Source organism: Ixodes scapularis, unplaced genomic scaffold (assembly GCF_016920785.2).
Source record: "Ixodes scapularis isolate PalLabHiFi unplaced genomic scaffold, ASM1692078v2 PGA_scaffold8__174_contigs__length_109621045, whole genome shotgun sequence".
Taxonomy (NCBI): domain Eukaryota; kingdom Metazoa; phylum Arthropoda; class Arachnida; order Ixodida; family Ixodidae; genus Ixodes; species Ixodes scapularis.
The window spans coordinates 20,958,086-20,972,762 of NW_024609883.1; the positions used below are offsets into that span (position 1 = coordinate 20,958,086).

General features: G+C 42.3%; 1 protein-coding gene across 1 annotated transcript in view; it reads left to right on the forward strand.

Annotated features, from left to right (window-relative positions):
* The window catches only part of LOC115311949, a 31,702-nt gene extending 21,660 nt beyond the window's left edge, over nt 1-10,042 (forward strand). The window contains exons 4-9 of the mRNA XM_040215336.1: nt 254-377; nt 2,271-2,395; nt 5,737-5,854; nt 7,164-7,303; nt 8,502-8,580; nt 9,835-10,042. Of these exons, the coding sequence (XP_040071270.1) occupies nt 254-377; nt 2,271-2,395; nt 5,737-5,854; nt 7,164-7,303; nt 8,502-8,580; nt 9,835-10,042 (794 nt within the window). The remainder of the gene's footprint in view (nt 1-253; nt 378-2,270; nt 2,396-5,736; nt 5,855-7,163; nt 7,304-8,501; nt 8,581-9,834) is intronic.
* Nucleotides 10,043-14,677: the final 4,635 nt, after the last annotated feature.

Consider the following 14,677-nt stretch of genomic DNA (forward strand, 5'->3'; position numbering starts at 1 on the left):
GAAAACGCTTGAAACTTTTTTCTCTGGGGCAGGCTATACAAGCAACAAAAACCTCCTTGATGTCTAACTTGAGGTGCAAAGTCTTTGTGTGCTTACCAACACCAGAAACGTGACATCCTGACGACAAATTTACACAAAGTGTCAGGTTTCGAAGTTCTTTCTGAAGGCCCTTGGAACCGCATATCACAGCTTGTACTTGTCCTCACTGGAGTGCAATGCGGCAACATGTGTTTATTTAATGCGATATTTTTAGGCATGGTCGACTGGAACCGCTGTCTCAACGAAACTGCTTTTCATATGTGCATGGGTGAATACAATGATGAACGCACAACACTTGAAAAACATGGCAGTCTTACCCGAGATAAAACAGAATGCAGGTAATATGAGCACAAATTCATTTGCAAATATTATTGTGAAAATACAAACCACTACCAGCTTAAGAAACGGAGGTGATGGCTCGTGGTGTCCACGCTTCTTGATTTGCAATTCGCTCTTTCGCGTCCCTATCACCTAACTTAACCTTTAACTGGTTAAAGAAATGTTTCCATTGCAGTTACAAACACAGCGGGTAAATAAGTATTTCATTTGGTTACTTCATTTCGTACGGGAAATAGTAGTTTACTATTACTTAAAAGAGCAACGGTTTCTTTTTTGGGTTACTTGAGAAGCCTAATGTCGTAACGACTGGCAACATCCAGAAATAAGCCTTAAACAAATAATTAACGTAGCTTTTGAACATAGAAATCGTAAAGAGCTTTCCCAACTTTTCTGTGAGTTTTAAAACAATCCTTTCACACTTTCGATCTATGGTTTAGATCCACCGGATTACTCTTCTCAATTCTTGAAGAACTCCGACTGCTGATCTAGCACGTCCCAAGAATAGAAACGTTTTATTGCGCTATAGCTTCGATATTATTTGGTTTTGATTATCTTTTTGAGCCGGATTGAAGTAGTTTAAAGGCAGAGAAGATGGGGAGGTTGAATGGTCAATGAACACAGAGACATTACTTTAGGCGTCAAACTACGCACTGAAAGCCACTCGAAGAGTACATGGACTTGGCAATCCAAGTTGTTTAGACAGGAGAGTAACCTTCTTTCGTACAACCCAGTAAGAATAAATATATATCTCATTGTTCTCAAGATTTAGAAGAAAATAAAGTAGACATATAGCAGCATCTTTAGCTCGAAACAGAAGGACTAAACAGTCGTAACCCAGACTCTGAAGGAGAGGGTGCTGTAGAATACCAATGGCCAAAACAAGTAACTTGATTAATCCAAATTACTTTCACGATTACTACGAAATGAAAGCTATCAAACCACTTAAAGATTACTTGGAGAAGGAATTCAATTACAAGTGTTTGATTATATGTAAAGAAGACCAAATATGTCTTAGCTAGCGCCACATTCTCGTCGTCAAAATGTCAAAACGCTCGGGACAGGACTCACCACGCGCTGCCTTTTTTAACTTGTCAGCGCCCAAGCTCCCTTTTTCCTTTACGTCCGACCGTAGCCGTCACCACGATCTGTTAATCAAGCCACTTCAAAAGTGCAACGTCAGGAAGCTCACCGTCTTTGTGGCTTTTCTATCACCAACTAAACCAGTCAGGCACAATGATGCATCGCACAATAACCTCCTAGGCTCTTTTTTTTTTGTGCATGAATGGTTTAACCGGTGATAGGAAGCCTACAAAAAAGTAAAGAATATACTTGAGACTGCTTACGTATAAGAATGCAAAAGCATTCGTGTACGCAGCGCATTCCTACATGTAGCGCGTCACGTCCGCCGCTTCCCCCCCTACTTTTTTCATGACGATGCATCTGAGCTGCTGCACTTTTCTTCGTGTTTTATTCCTGAGGTGCGTACACCTTAAAGTGGAGCGCCCCGCCGACTTCTGTGACGAAGCATCTGCGTTTCTATGCTTTCGGCCAATGGTAATTTAAGTGCCGTTTCGCAGCTACGGAGGGTTGCAGACAACGCCGGCTTCGCTCCATAAAACAGTTAATGCTTTCGCAATAAAAAAAAAATTGAGCACGGAGGGATTATAAACTTTTGGCGCAGCATGATCGATCTCACCAAATCCAATCATAGCGGCGGTGGAGGTCGGACTCGAAGGGAAAGGGAGTATGGAGGATACTTGTCGGCGCTTTGGCACCAGTATTCTCGGTGAATGAGGTGTACCGCCATTTTAATACAACACGATTGGGTAGATTTTCTTAAATCACCCACATTTACGGAGTTCCTCGCATTTTTCTTATTTTGCTTTGTTCAGATACGGAGAATATGCGTGTTTTTTGAAGTCCGCCGAAGGCTGCCCATCTACAAGTCTTGCCAGGGGGGCGGTGAATGACCTTTACAACACCAATCTTGACCTGAACAACTGCACCCGTTTTGACCGTGAGTACAAAGGCCTGATCTCAATATGAAATACTAAAAATACAAGTAATAATTGAAAAAAACAACTTCTCTTATTTGAGGAGAGTTGACAAAGACCAAATCTGCTGCGGCAGCTTCGCGAGTTTCGTGTCGCAAAATAAGATACAGACAATGAGTATAAAAAATGCACGGTAGTTATTTCGCAGTGTTGAAAGACAAGATGCTGTGTCTTCCGCTATAAAATATGAATTGCGAATAAACGGAGGGCTTTGACACTCTCACACATTTTAAAATGCGTCGTCTGTACTTCTCAAGCGAACCAAAGAGCTCACTCGAATAAATAAATATACACCTTAACAGAAACTATACATATTACATAACGTTTATGATATTTATTAAGTTATTAATTTCAGGTAAATGGCATCGCCAGGGGCATTCTTGCAAGAGGGGGGGGGGGGCGGGATACGTTTTCGCAAAAACAAATAAAACAATCTAGACTAAAGCCTAATCTATTACCTAATTAAAAAAATGGTCTCTAATTTATAATCTCATTAACCTAAAACTAAGTTAGCCCACCCCTTCTGCATTATAATTAAGGAAATATTTGCTCGTGATCACCTAAAATTAACAAATGAGGAAACGAATGGATTCATAAATTGAGCAATCGTGTTTTTAAAAACATTTTCTTTATTCATAAGCCGACATCATCAGGAAAATGGGAAAATATATGTTGAATAAAGCTCCGCATTGCTGTCCTGCGGGGAGTGCACTGTTACACAGCGAACACGGGTTGCGGCTTAGGGGCGTTATTCGAGTCACTAAAGCTACCAGGCCTCAAAGAATATTTTAACGTGAAATGTTCGTTGGCTAGTGGCTCCGGATTTCGCAAAGCCACATTTCGTGTAGCCGGGGCCTGTGACTTCACATGACTTCAGTTTCCCCGCTATATTTAGCGGCAAAATTGGTGTCACGTGATCTCAACGCCAGTTCAGTTTCCCCGCCAGGTGTAGAGGATGAAAATGATGTCACACGACTTTACATGACCTATACACAAATTCAGTTTCCCCGCTAAATGTAAACGAAAAGTTGACGTCGCGTGACCTACAAATAAACTCAGTTTACCCGCTAAATTTAGCGGACATATTTACTCGTTACCGGCCACAGCCCGTCATTCCCCATACTCTGTGTGGACACAGGCTCATAGAACCGCTGAAGGTTGGTGATGTAAGAACGTTACACGTATCCGACACAATTGCCTAGCCATTTGCCATACAACCTAACGCGATCGTTTAGGAGGTCGTGTCATAGGAAATTTGGCGTCGGCGTCAGCGGGACCGGAAAATCCCGGCATGCACCTGGGGACGTCACGTGTTACGTCACGAGAGTAAAAATTTCCCCAAAATTTTTGCGGGAAAGTTTCTAGCTAAATTTGTCGTACAAACTTTCGACGAAATATGACGGAGAGATTATTCCGCTAAATTTAGCGGGGTCGATAGGATCAGAGCCAGGTGTGACGTCACGCCGCATGACCTCACGCTCACGTGTGACGTCACCCGACACGCGACGCTACCGACTAGACAAGGCGCACAAGCTTGCAGGCCTTGGGAGCGAGCGCGGGTTTATACGATAAAGGCTTTGCGAACGGGGCCCGATTACGGCATCGCGCTTAAAAAAACACATGCAAAGAAAAAAGTCTTTTTTTTTTCAACAGCCTGGACGGGGAAAAAAAATGTCATAAGTAAATTTACAACGAACAAAGAAATAAAAAAAAAATAAAGCTATATTTGCGGCGCGAAACGAATTTGTAGTTGGCGCCCGCGGGAGCCGCCGCCGGTCACGTGGTAGACTTGTGCGCCGCCCCCGCTGAACGCCCCAGAACCCCCATGCCGCCGCTGCACGCTGAGCTTGGCGCGACACTGGTTCACGGCCTCGGAGATACCAAAGCACTCGCGGGATCTCGGAGGCCATGGCTGGTTGAACGCGTTTTACCACGCCGCCGCCACCGTAGAGGAACAAACACTCCGGCGAGCCGTCGCAGCCAATTTCTGACCGGCGCACAGGTCTGTCACGTAGTCCTTGCGCTCTCTCGGGAGCTTCCTTTGGGTTCTGAAAGTTACTCCATAATTTTAATTCTTTTGTTGCACTTCAAACGAAATTTTAGTACATTGCAGAGACCATAGAAAGCTCCAGAAAGAGTGCAAGCATCACGTGATCACAGCAGCCAGTCACGTGACCGTACGGCCACTTTTCCGCGGGCTCCCACAGGTGCCAACTAGAGATTTGTTTCGCGCCGTAAATATAGTTCTAAATCTTTCGTGCTTTTTTTTTTTTTTTTGTTATAAATTTGTTTCAGATTCTACTGAATTAACTTAATACTCATGATGTTCATCCTTCGACATTGACAGTAAAAGAAATCAAAGATTTTTTTTCTTGGAGGGTGAATTTGCATAGCTATGACTAAGTAAATATTCAACTCAATGTCCTCATTTATGAGTTGCAGTTACATCCGCTCAGAACGAATTTAGTCAATGAGTATAGTATTACACAGTCGCCATATATCTAAGCCTTTTAATGTGTACTTCTTGCTTTTTTACTAAACCGTCTGTTTAACAGAGCTAATTTATCTGCCACACTGTAATGTTATATATGGAATATATTGTTATATATTGAATTACTGACCCGTGTCTTTTTATATGTTCGTTCGTTGATGAAGTGATACATTTCTTTTGTGACTTGCCGCTGTTGCCTCTTGGGGAGGGAGTTGATGACTCGTCAAGCAGCACAAATACAGATTTTTCCCTCAGTCCCCTTCCATCATATACTTGTACTTAATGAAAAAATAACTATTTCTATTCTTATTTTGTGACACCCTTTTCCCGTCCAGGCGGCTTAAGAGAAATGTTTTGTTATTTTGCATGCATCCTTTAAGCATCCAATTTATGTTGTTTTTTTTTTCCCCCTAAGAATAAGTAAAGAAATAGATCGATGATCAGAGCGCTAGCATATGCTTTACCCCACACTTCTCAAACACCTTTTATCTCAACCCGTGGGTCCTGACAACTAAAGAATTGCAGGGCGTGGCGAGTTCCGGGTGCCTTGTGATCACTCATCAGCCAATCAAATTGCGGTATTAGCCTGCACCAACGCTGAAGAGCCAATCCTTTTAGCAATAGGCGCGAATGTACTGAGCCATGCCCTACGTTTCTTTAGTTGACAGTGACCATAGACTAAACATGATTCCTCGTGTGGATACGCATGTTTAAAGTATTATTCCACCCACTTCAACCTTGGAAAAGCAATACCGGAAAATATTACTCGTTGAAAAGGTCATAATAAGTTCATTTTACTTTTTTTGTTGTAAGGTTCGTCGGGAAAACAGCGGTGCGATGCCGAAAGATATTGGGAATGTTTCAAGAGGGCCGAGGACCGTACCGAATTTCCAAAGGCTAGAGAGGAAAAACTGCTCGCTGAAGACTGCAAGTGAGTACAGTTTTTGAAGTTCCACCGTGAAGATGGGAGCACCATCTTGAAGACTGACAGCGCAAAAAAGGAAGCAAAAGATAGCTATACTCTCAGCAATCAGCCAAAAGTATACGCCCGTCTATTTACTCGTAATCGTGCAGCCAATTTGTAGATGAAATATAAAAATCAACTAATTAAATAATTAAGGGAGAAGTTAATAATTGAAGTGATTAAGCATCTAAATATACCCCTTGCTGTAATATAATTCTTGCGGCTTCTTCTAGATTATTCGTAATCAAGATAAGGAAGATAGTTAAAGAAAACTCATTCATGAAAATCAACGCCACTAAGAACATGCAATAGGAAAAGCGATCAGGCTGATACTCAACAAATACAACAGACTAAGTTTGCCGTCGGCAACTTCCGACAGGGACACTTGATCAAGCTGAGTGAAGGAGCGCGGGAACACAGAGCGAAGATTTTGTTCCTATTGATTGAAGGAAAATTCAACGTTGATATTACAAAATACAAAAGATATCACTTGCCAGGTCGCCTAAATACCCACTCTTGTCATGCTCGTTCACAAATGCATGATTTATTTCGACTAGACACATTCAAGTAGTCATTTTTCCCCGATACATTGTTAAATCGAAGAAATTGCCTGTATCGCTAACAAATTAAGACTGTTGACTACTTCATTGACAGAATACACTTTCTTTTCAATGTAAACTCTTTAATTGTATTTTGTGTGCTTGCGTGCCTTCGTGTTATTATTGCATTGTAAAGAGGGTGTAAAATTGTTAAATGTCATGAATCACCTAGCCGTTTCTTTCTTTACAATATATTTCACTTATGTGAGGGTGTCAGTATATATAAATGAATTAATATTCTCATAGAAGAAGTGAACAGCTATTGATATGACTTGGACAAGTGTTTCAAGGAATGACTAGAAAGCACAACTGCTAAAATATTTCTTCTGCACATATCTTGTGGTTTTCACGTATATAAAACCTCAAAAAAACATGACAAAACATATTTCGAATAAAAGAAGAACTATAAATAACACTGTTCATTGTTCTCATTTTAGAACTGTGAATACAGGAACTTTTGCAAGTGCCAGTGTGCGTTTTATTGATTATATGCTTAACTGATGTCGCCTCTTCCAGACCCCAAATTACTCTTTTCAAAATGCCACAGACTGCCTTCTTTAAAGCTGACGTTGTATTTGGGTGTGCGAGAAATCGTAACTTTGTCATCGCACTCGTCAGAACGTAAAGAAGTTACACTTGTTCATATGTGCTGTGACTAATTTGACCGATGTTTTCAGGGTTTTGGAGTCCGTCGATTCTTGCACAAAATACATGGAGAATGGAGGATGCTCGGACGAAATAAAGCAAAAGCTCCAATATCTGAAAAGTGATTTTGCTTCACTCCGCTCCCACTTGTGCGACCCAAGCCTTTATACAAGTGAGATCATCTTACTCAAACTGTATTACGGTCCGTACGTTCCGTTTTGATATCAGCCCTTGGTTAGCACGCGTGCACAACTGTTACAATTAAATCTTTGCGATTATAGCAAGCTGCGTCATTACGGTTTGATATCAGTCCGAAACGTGAATTTTCGTCGGTTATTTGATTGGTTCCACCAGGTGGTAGCATCGAATGCGGTCGGACTTAGAGCGAAACGAATTGTAGAATAATCAATACCTGTGGAAAGCCTGCTCTACTTCCATGCAACGTCATTGCACCCGGATGGCGCCGACTTCGCAATTGGGCCCGAGCCTGACGTCGAGTGTCCTTCGACGCGTTGATTGGATACGAGGCATATCCGAACGCTGGCGCAATGCTCGTATCCAATCAGCGTCTTCGCTTGACCTCAAAATCCCTTAGCACAGGTTTTCGATTTCTTCAAGTGTTGTTGGCTTGACCAGAAAAACTGCTGCTGTCCCCAGTCGGTTTTCGGCCGCCGCCACGAGAACCTCCCACGAGATTTTACACATTTATAGAAGCAGACAGCCTAAGAAATTGAGGGCATGGCTTCTTATATTACCGCTTTACGCTACAGGATGTCCGAATCATAGCCCAGCTTTGCCTTTTTTTCTTTTTTTGTCACGCGTCAGAGGGTTTAGTACGTTCCGCAGACATGCCATGCATTGATGTCATATTGGGGTCCATTGCGGTAACCTTCCTGCTGACCACGTACATTGCAGCATACACTTTGCACCACCCAATTTGTTGACTTCGGCAAGAACAAGAAGGAATTACCACCAGTATGGTGCAGTGACGTCACGTGCAAGCCACGCATAAATTACGTGAGCACTGTACGTTACACGACGCAGCGCGAACACAACATCGACGCTTTCCGCTATTTACTGATACTGGGTATCGACGTGCGCCAATGTTTTATCCCTTAGGTTGAAGCTCCACATAAGCACTCTAAACAAGATGACAAGTTTTGACAAAAGCGATTCAATTGTTGGCGAGAAATATTAAAATCTGGAGTCGCACCTTCTTGCTCGCAGGCTGTGTACTCATGAAACTCTCTCTCTCTCTCTCATAAGCTACAGTGCCCTCCGAGTGGCAAACGTGGAGCTTCTTCGCGCAAGAATGTTCATTAGACGAAAAGAATGCCTGTAATTAGTTTGAACAATTCTCGCATTTCTAGGTGTGCTCGAGTGGAATCAATGCCTGAACAAAAGTGCCTTTCAATCCTGCTTGAAGCTTCTGCCTCAAGACCCATGCAGGTAACGACAACTAAAATAGGAGGGATTTAAGGTAGCGGCTCTACGGTGGGCGGTTTTAGTACGTATTAGTAAGTTCAGTTGTAATGGCTAAAAACTGCGTATGCATGGACCTCTTGTACAGAGTGATTAAAATTGGTTTAATGAGAATATTCGAGCAAAATAGAATCAACTTATATGATAGAGAAAGAGGTAGAGAAAATAAATTTTGTACTGTGCTGAACCAGTTGGTTTAATGTTAACGAATATATATATATATATATATATATATATATATACATATATATATATATATTAAATGTTTTTCATAGATGATAAAATGATTCGACGGAAGTGCAGCAGTGCCTTTCATTGGTTAAACAAGCTTTTCAATATTAAGTCAATATAAAATAAGAAACGAGTGAGTAAAGTATTTCAGAATAATTTTTTTAAAGCCAGTAGAATTTCGCTTTAAGACTCCGGTAGTCTTGACCTTGACAGGATATGTTTGCCGACTATTTAAAAGTACTTCTTGCCTGCACAAAAAAAAAAATTAATAATTACCAGTGACCTTTATCGCTGAAGGTTTACAATGCATGGACTGCTTTATTTAAGGGACAATTTCTTTTTAATTTGCTGAGACACTAAGAAGAAATTTCGGAAAGTCGTATAGTTTCTTATTAATGTATTAACTGAATATAGCGTAAAAGTTGACGTAACCTGACTTAATGTCACGTGATGTCAGATCGCGTGACATCAATTTTGCCTCTAGATTTAACAGAAATATTGTCATCAGGCGACCTCGGGTCACGTGATCTCAGGTCACACAAAGTCGCGGAGTCATGTCGTGATGCCCAGTGACATCAAAATGTTTTGTGACGTCACTTTTCTTGCTAAATATAGCGGGTAAATGCGCAAACTACTGAGCAAACGGAGAGATCAACAAGTGTTTGGGGTAGGGAATTACGTTAAAAAGCTGTGCATGCTTTAATACAAAATAAATTTTCAGTGCAGAGAAAGACAAAATGATTAAAAGTTTACTTTGGAATCACATTCTTAACCGATTTTAATAGAGACGGGTAAGTTTTAATAGAGGCGGGTAAGTTGTAAGTTTTAACTTACTTCACCAAATTATGAAATACTCTTTGAGGCAACGCCATGTGAAAGCATCATATCTCGGATGAAATATTCACGATGTTTAAAGTGATTACGTTCATAAATATGTGGGAGCTTCCCCTCCGTAATTGTCCGCTCCAATTCTCTTCTAATTTCTCGCAGTACTGGCAATTATAATTGCTTCCTGAATGCGACAACAAGGTGTACTCGAGACAGTCCTGCGATAAAAGCCGTGCACCACGCGATCAACATTCATCTTGACTTGAAGAACTGCAGCAGAGTCGAATGGAACAGCGGCATCATCACGAGTCCGAAGATTTTGCTGACATTGGCTGCCTTATGCATTTCGCTCTTTCCTTTAAGAAAATAAATGTCCCAAACGGTTAGCCTCCGGCCTATTTCGTCCCTACAAATATTTCTTGTGTGATCCAAATATGTCATAATCATCTACAGGGCCCCATCGACCAAAATCTCCCTTTTTTTTTGGGGGGGGGGGGGGGGAGAGGGGGGGTGAAAAATAAACTGCGAACCGCAGAAATATGAAAGTCTGTGAGAATGTGACGCAATGGTCTGATGACAAAATACGAAAATTTGAGAACGTGACGTCGCCTGGATCGAAGGATACGGGAGGAAAACAAAATTTCTCGATCGGCCGAGGTTCACCTAAGCCTAATATTCATCAAAGCAAGAAATGATATTGTGGGCGACTGCAGCATTTATTTTCCTGAAAAAAACTTGTCAGACAGAAAGGAAACAATATCCTCCTCTTTCTCGTTGTTATATATCTTTTTTTTTGCATTTAACGTTACAGGCAAACAGATTGTAATATTTTGGGGTGTTGATTATAAGTCTAAGGTGGATGTCGGCTCGTTCAGAAAATGTAGATTTTCTCCCGTATATCTTGATCAACGGGTAAAATCATGTTCTTAAACTTTCGCATTTTATCACATTCACCTACTGAAACACCCTCACGGAGATTCAGTTTGCTGCAATGAGTAAGAGATTTTTGCTGGCAAAAAAGAAAAAAGAAAAAAAAAACGCGTTTCGATTTCTTGATTGGGCCCTGTATCGTCACTGACGACTTAAGAAACGACTTAAGAAATGAAGGGTGGGGCCTATTAGGGTCATGCTTCTCGCTTTGTAATTAGGCCTTTGACGTTATGATCAGCTGTGGTCCCAATCCGAATGGCTGAAGAGCGATGACCAGGATGAAAAAGTCGAAACCCGTCACGTCCTAGGTTTTTTAGGTTGTCGGTGCATACAGTAAAAGCACTTCAATGATGAAGGTTGCCTGGTAAGAGTTAGGCTAATTATGAACTATAGGCATACTACAGGGCAATTGAAACAGAAGGCAGGTAAACAAGGAAATGGTGTTCTTGAGGTAAGCACTTGATTGATAAAAAAAACTTTCCAAATTTGGCCTGTAAGGACTGCGTCATCGACTTGGGTTAGCTCAGAAAACATTTCAGGGAGATACTTTTGGCAAGTAGTGGCTTCGCAAACCGGGAAAAATATATTTACCCGCCTTGAATATTGAGAAGTCTTCATTCTTCGCAGATATTGGTGAACGGGAACAGGAGATATTTTAAAAAAAGGACCTCATTTTTAAGCAGATTAAATATATACAGTCCAAAAAAGATACATTTAGAGCTCCATGAAAGAGGAAATATATCGCACGAGGCATTGAAAATGTACCATAAACATTTGTACCAGACATAGTTACAGGAACGTCTCATTATGTGTGTGCTAATCTTTTTTTGTTTTTTTACTTTGTTACATTTTTATTGTAGAAGACAGGGGTTCTATCTGAAGAAAAATAAACCCCTTTCCAAAAATACGTTAACTACCGACCAATCTTTTTCACAAATCTCCGCCTCCAACATGACTTCCGCCCAGCTAGCGCAGCATCTCTGCTAGCACTGAGCCTACGTCGGACAGTACCGAGAACTGTCCGGCGGAGCCAGGTCGCCACTGGCATGCTCCGCCGTCAACTTCCCGGTATTGTCCAATATAGATCTTTTTCGCAAGGGCGCCGCCATCTTTAATTGTCGTCACTTCCACTCAACATTACTAAAACACTCAGTTGGGAAACTCCCATAGGGACAGCTTTGAAAAAATGGCTCCAATCTGTCTCCGAGCACCGAGCTAATGACGAGCACGACGCCACCATTTCTCCCGCAGCGGCCACTCGAAGAAATGCACGTGACTTGTATTTTGGCTTTAAGAACAGATACAGCGGCAGAGGTTACAGGAGTGCCACCCCCGTCCCCCCGGCGGACGCGCCGCGTTCAACTACTGAAGTTAAAATGCACCTAGGCCGGGACGCGCTACCTGAAAGGCCCGCTGAGGCATGGTTGTATGAAAACAATACTAATTGTTCCGCAAAACCCTGCGAACTAAAGATGATAAAAACATCACGCGCCCATTATTTGGTACTAAACTCCAATAAATTTCATACAAAAAGAGTCTTTTCCGTTTGTTTTTACGCAAAAACAGGCTTTCAAAAAGCTCGAGGTGACCGTAGTACAGACAAACGAAAAAGAGTGGCGCTGTTGTCGCATTTAGCTCGGTCTCGGTGGATGCCAGCGGCCCAGGTTTCGACGGCGAGTTTCCCAACTGAGTGTTTTAGTAAGGTTGCTTCCACTATGGGCGAAAACATTGTAATGCCGTCGCCCCGCCAATAGGAGGCATTTAGGACAAAAACGTAACCGTCACACATTCTCGTTTTGCCTCACATCTATTTTTTTTACTATTTGCAGGTTGAAACGTTCTGATATTTTTTCGTCGCCCATACCGGATATGCCTACTTGGCGGTCGGGGACGAGAGTAAGCGGAAAGGTCTATAGGCCGAGCGCTAGCTGGCCGACATGCTGCACTAGCTGGGCGTTTCGAAAACGGAACTGACCTACACTTGTCTACATTATGCCCAGTGGGGGAGTTTTCAAAGGAACTATATCCAAAGGAATCCGTGACAGATAGTTAAAAAACCGCCGTACTAAAGTAGTGTCGTCAAATATGCATATAACTTATTAAAATGCATTTTAACCACAGAAAAAAAAAAACAATTCAAGGGAATCGGGAATTGTAAACGAAATTCAAAAGGCGCGAAAGGGAAGGAGAAAGAGCAGACGAATGGTGTTGATTAACAAAGCAGCCTTACCCGGGGATTCTAATCAGAGTATACTTTTGCTGTTAATTAAGGGCATTAGTACGTAAAGCACAAGATAAGTGAGGTGAAAAATAAGTGAAGAGCAAAAGCGCATTTTTACTGAACTCTGGCTTTTATTGTTGATACGAGTCTCTTCAACCTTGTTTTATTCGCGAATCCAGCAAAACAGACGCCACCAAGCGGGAAAACCAGGAACCTGCCGGACCAGTTCGCTCCGCGCCCCTCCGCGGCTCTGGTGGCTTTAGCGGACACGCGTTGTAGGCGTGGTGGCGAGCAGTGTAATTTCACGAAGGTCCGAAAATTTCTTACGTTTTCTTAGTCATTAGTGCGGTGAAGCCTCAGTAGATTGTTTCCTTCCATAACGCGCTTGAAAGCCCGTTTACTCCACAACACACGGTCGTGTGCTTTCGATTCCTTGGATGGGGAGGAATCACGTAAACACGTTTTGATTTCTTGTCTGTCTCGAATCACATTCAAAGTAACAACTGCTTGGTAACTGATAAGTGGTTTCTTTATAAGGGTGTAGAACAGTGGAATGAGGACGACAGACGAGACATTTCACTGGAGGGAACACCAGTGTTGCGGTCAAGTGAATGGGAAGGTTCGATAGCTGCTTTTTTGAGTTTGGTTGTGTTCGGTTAGCTTCAAGTTTGAGCCACCCACGCCGGTCTGTGCGTTGGCTATTCATTTTGGCTGCTTTTCGCCGAAGAAGCCTCTGGACCGCACTGAAGGAGTTGGGCTGATTTCGCAATTACTTGATTCAGGAAAACCTGCTCGCTGCAAATGATGAATGAGGGAAATTATTGGCTTTCAAAAAGTGGGGGACAAGTCTCGTAACGTTAGAAGCTGTAACGGCATTTTGATCTATCGCGCCTCCAATATTTATATTATTGCGGCGTCGAACCCAGTAGCATTATACGTCTAGCTCACAGAAAATTTCTGTGGAGTCCTAGAGGTCTCTATGGGGTTGTATGGCTGTCCTAAAATTTCTGTGGGGTCAGGCCTGTGGGCCTATGGGACATGTGGGTTACTGTGTGGAGTCCTTTTGGGTAACCCACAGCCTGTAAGGGCTCCTTTCGGTAACCCACAGAGCCTGTGGGGGCTCTTTAGGTAACCCACACAGCCTGTAGGGGTTCTTTAGGTAACCCACAGAGTCTGTGACTCTGAGGGGATAGAACGCTGGCTTTTATGGGACATGTAGGAAATTCTGTGAGTTGCTGTAGGTACCCCGCAGCCTGTGGGGATAGAGCCTAGGGTCCTATACGACAAGTACGACATTGTGCGGGTTGCTGTAGGCATGCCACACTCTAAGGGAGCGCTCTGTGTTGCTACACCGGACATGTGTGAGACCTACAGGAAGCGTGTGGATGTGTCCCTCAATATATATTCTACAGAAGTCATGCAAATATATATTTTTTTTGTAAGTCTTTTTTTTTTAATTACATCGCTGACCCCAGTGCGCAGAACACTACGCCGACGACGTCGACCACACGGGTTTTTCTTCGAAATCGAGCTGCTCACGCATTAATAAGTTATGTCAACATTGTTCTGAAGTTGTCAGTTTCGTGTTCTGTGCTCTGACCTTATCAGTCTTGTGTGTTCTGTATTCTAGCGAAAAAGCATATTGCCAAAATCCAGAGCAATAAATGTATATGTTTATAGGCAACAGACAAATTAGATGCAGGACATGGATTATGTGGACTCTTATAAGGTTTATTTTACAGATATCCAATGAACCGCAAACAAAATAAGAGAAAAAGGTAGTGCACTGACGAGTATTCATAAACAAATGCAATCATCTAGCAGCAGAATAGTGATTTAGTCTAGAAGAAGGGC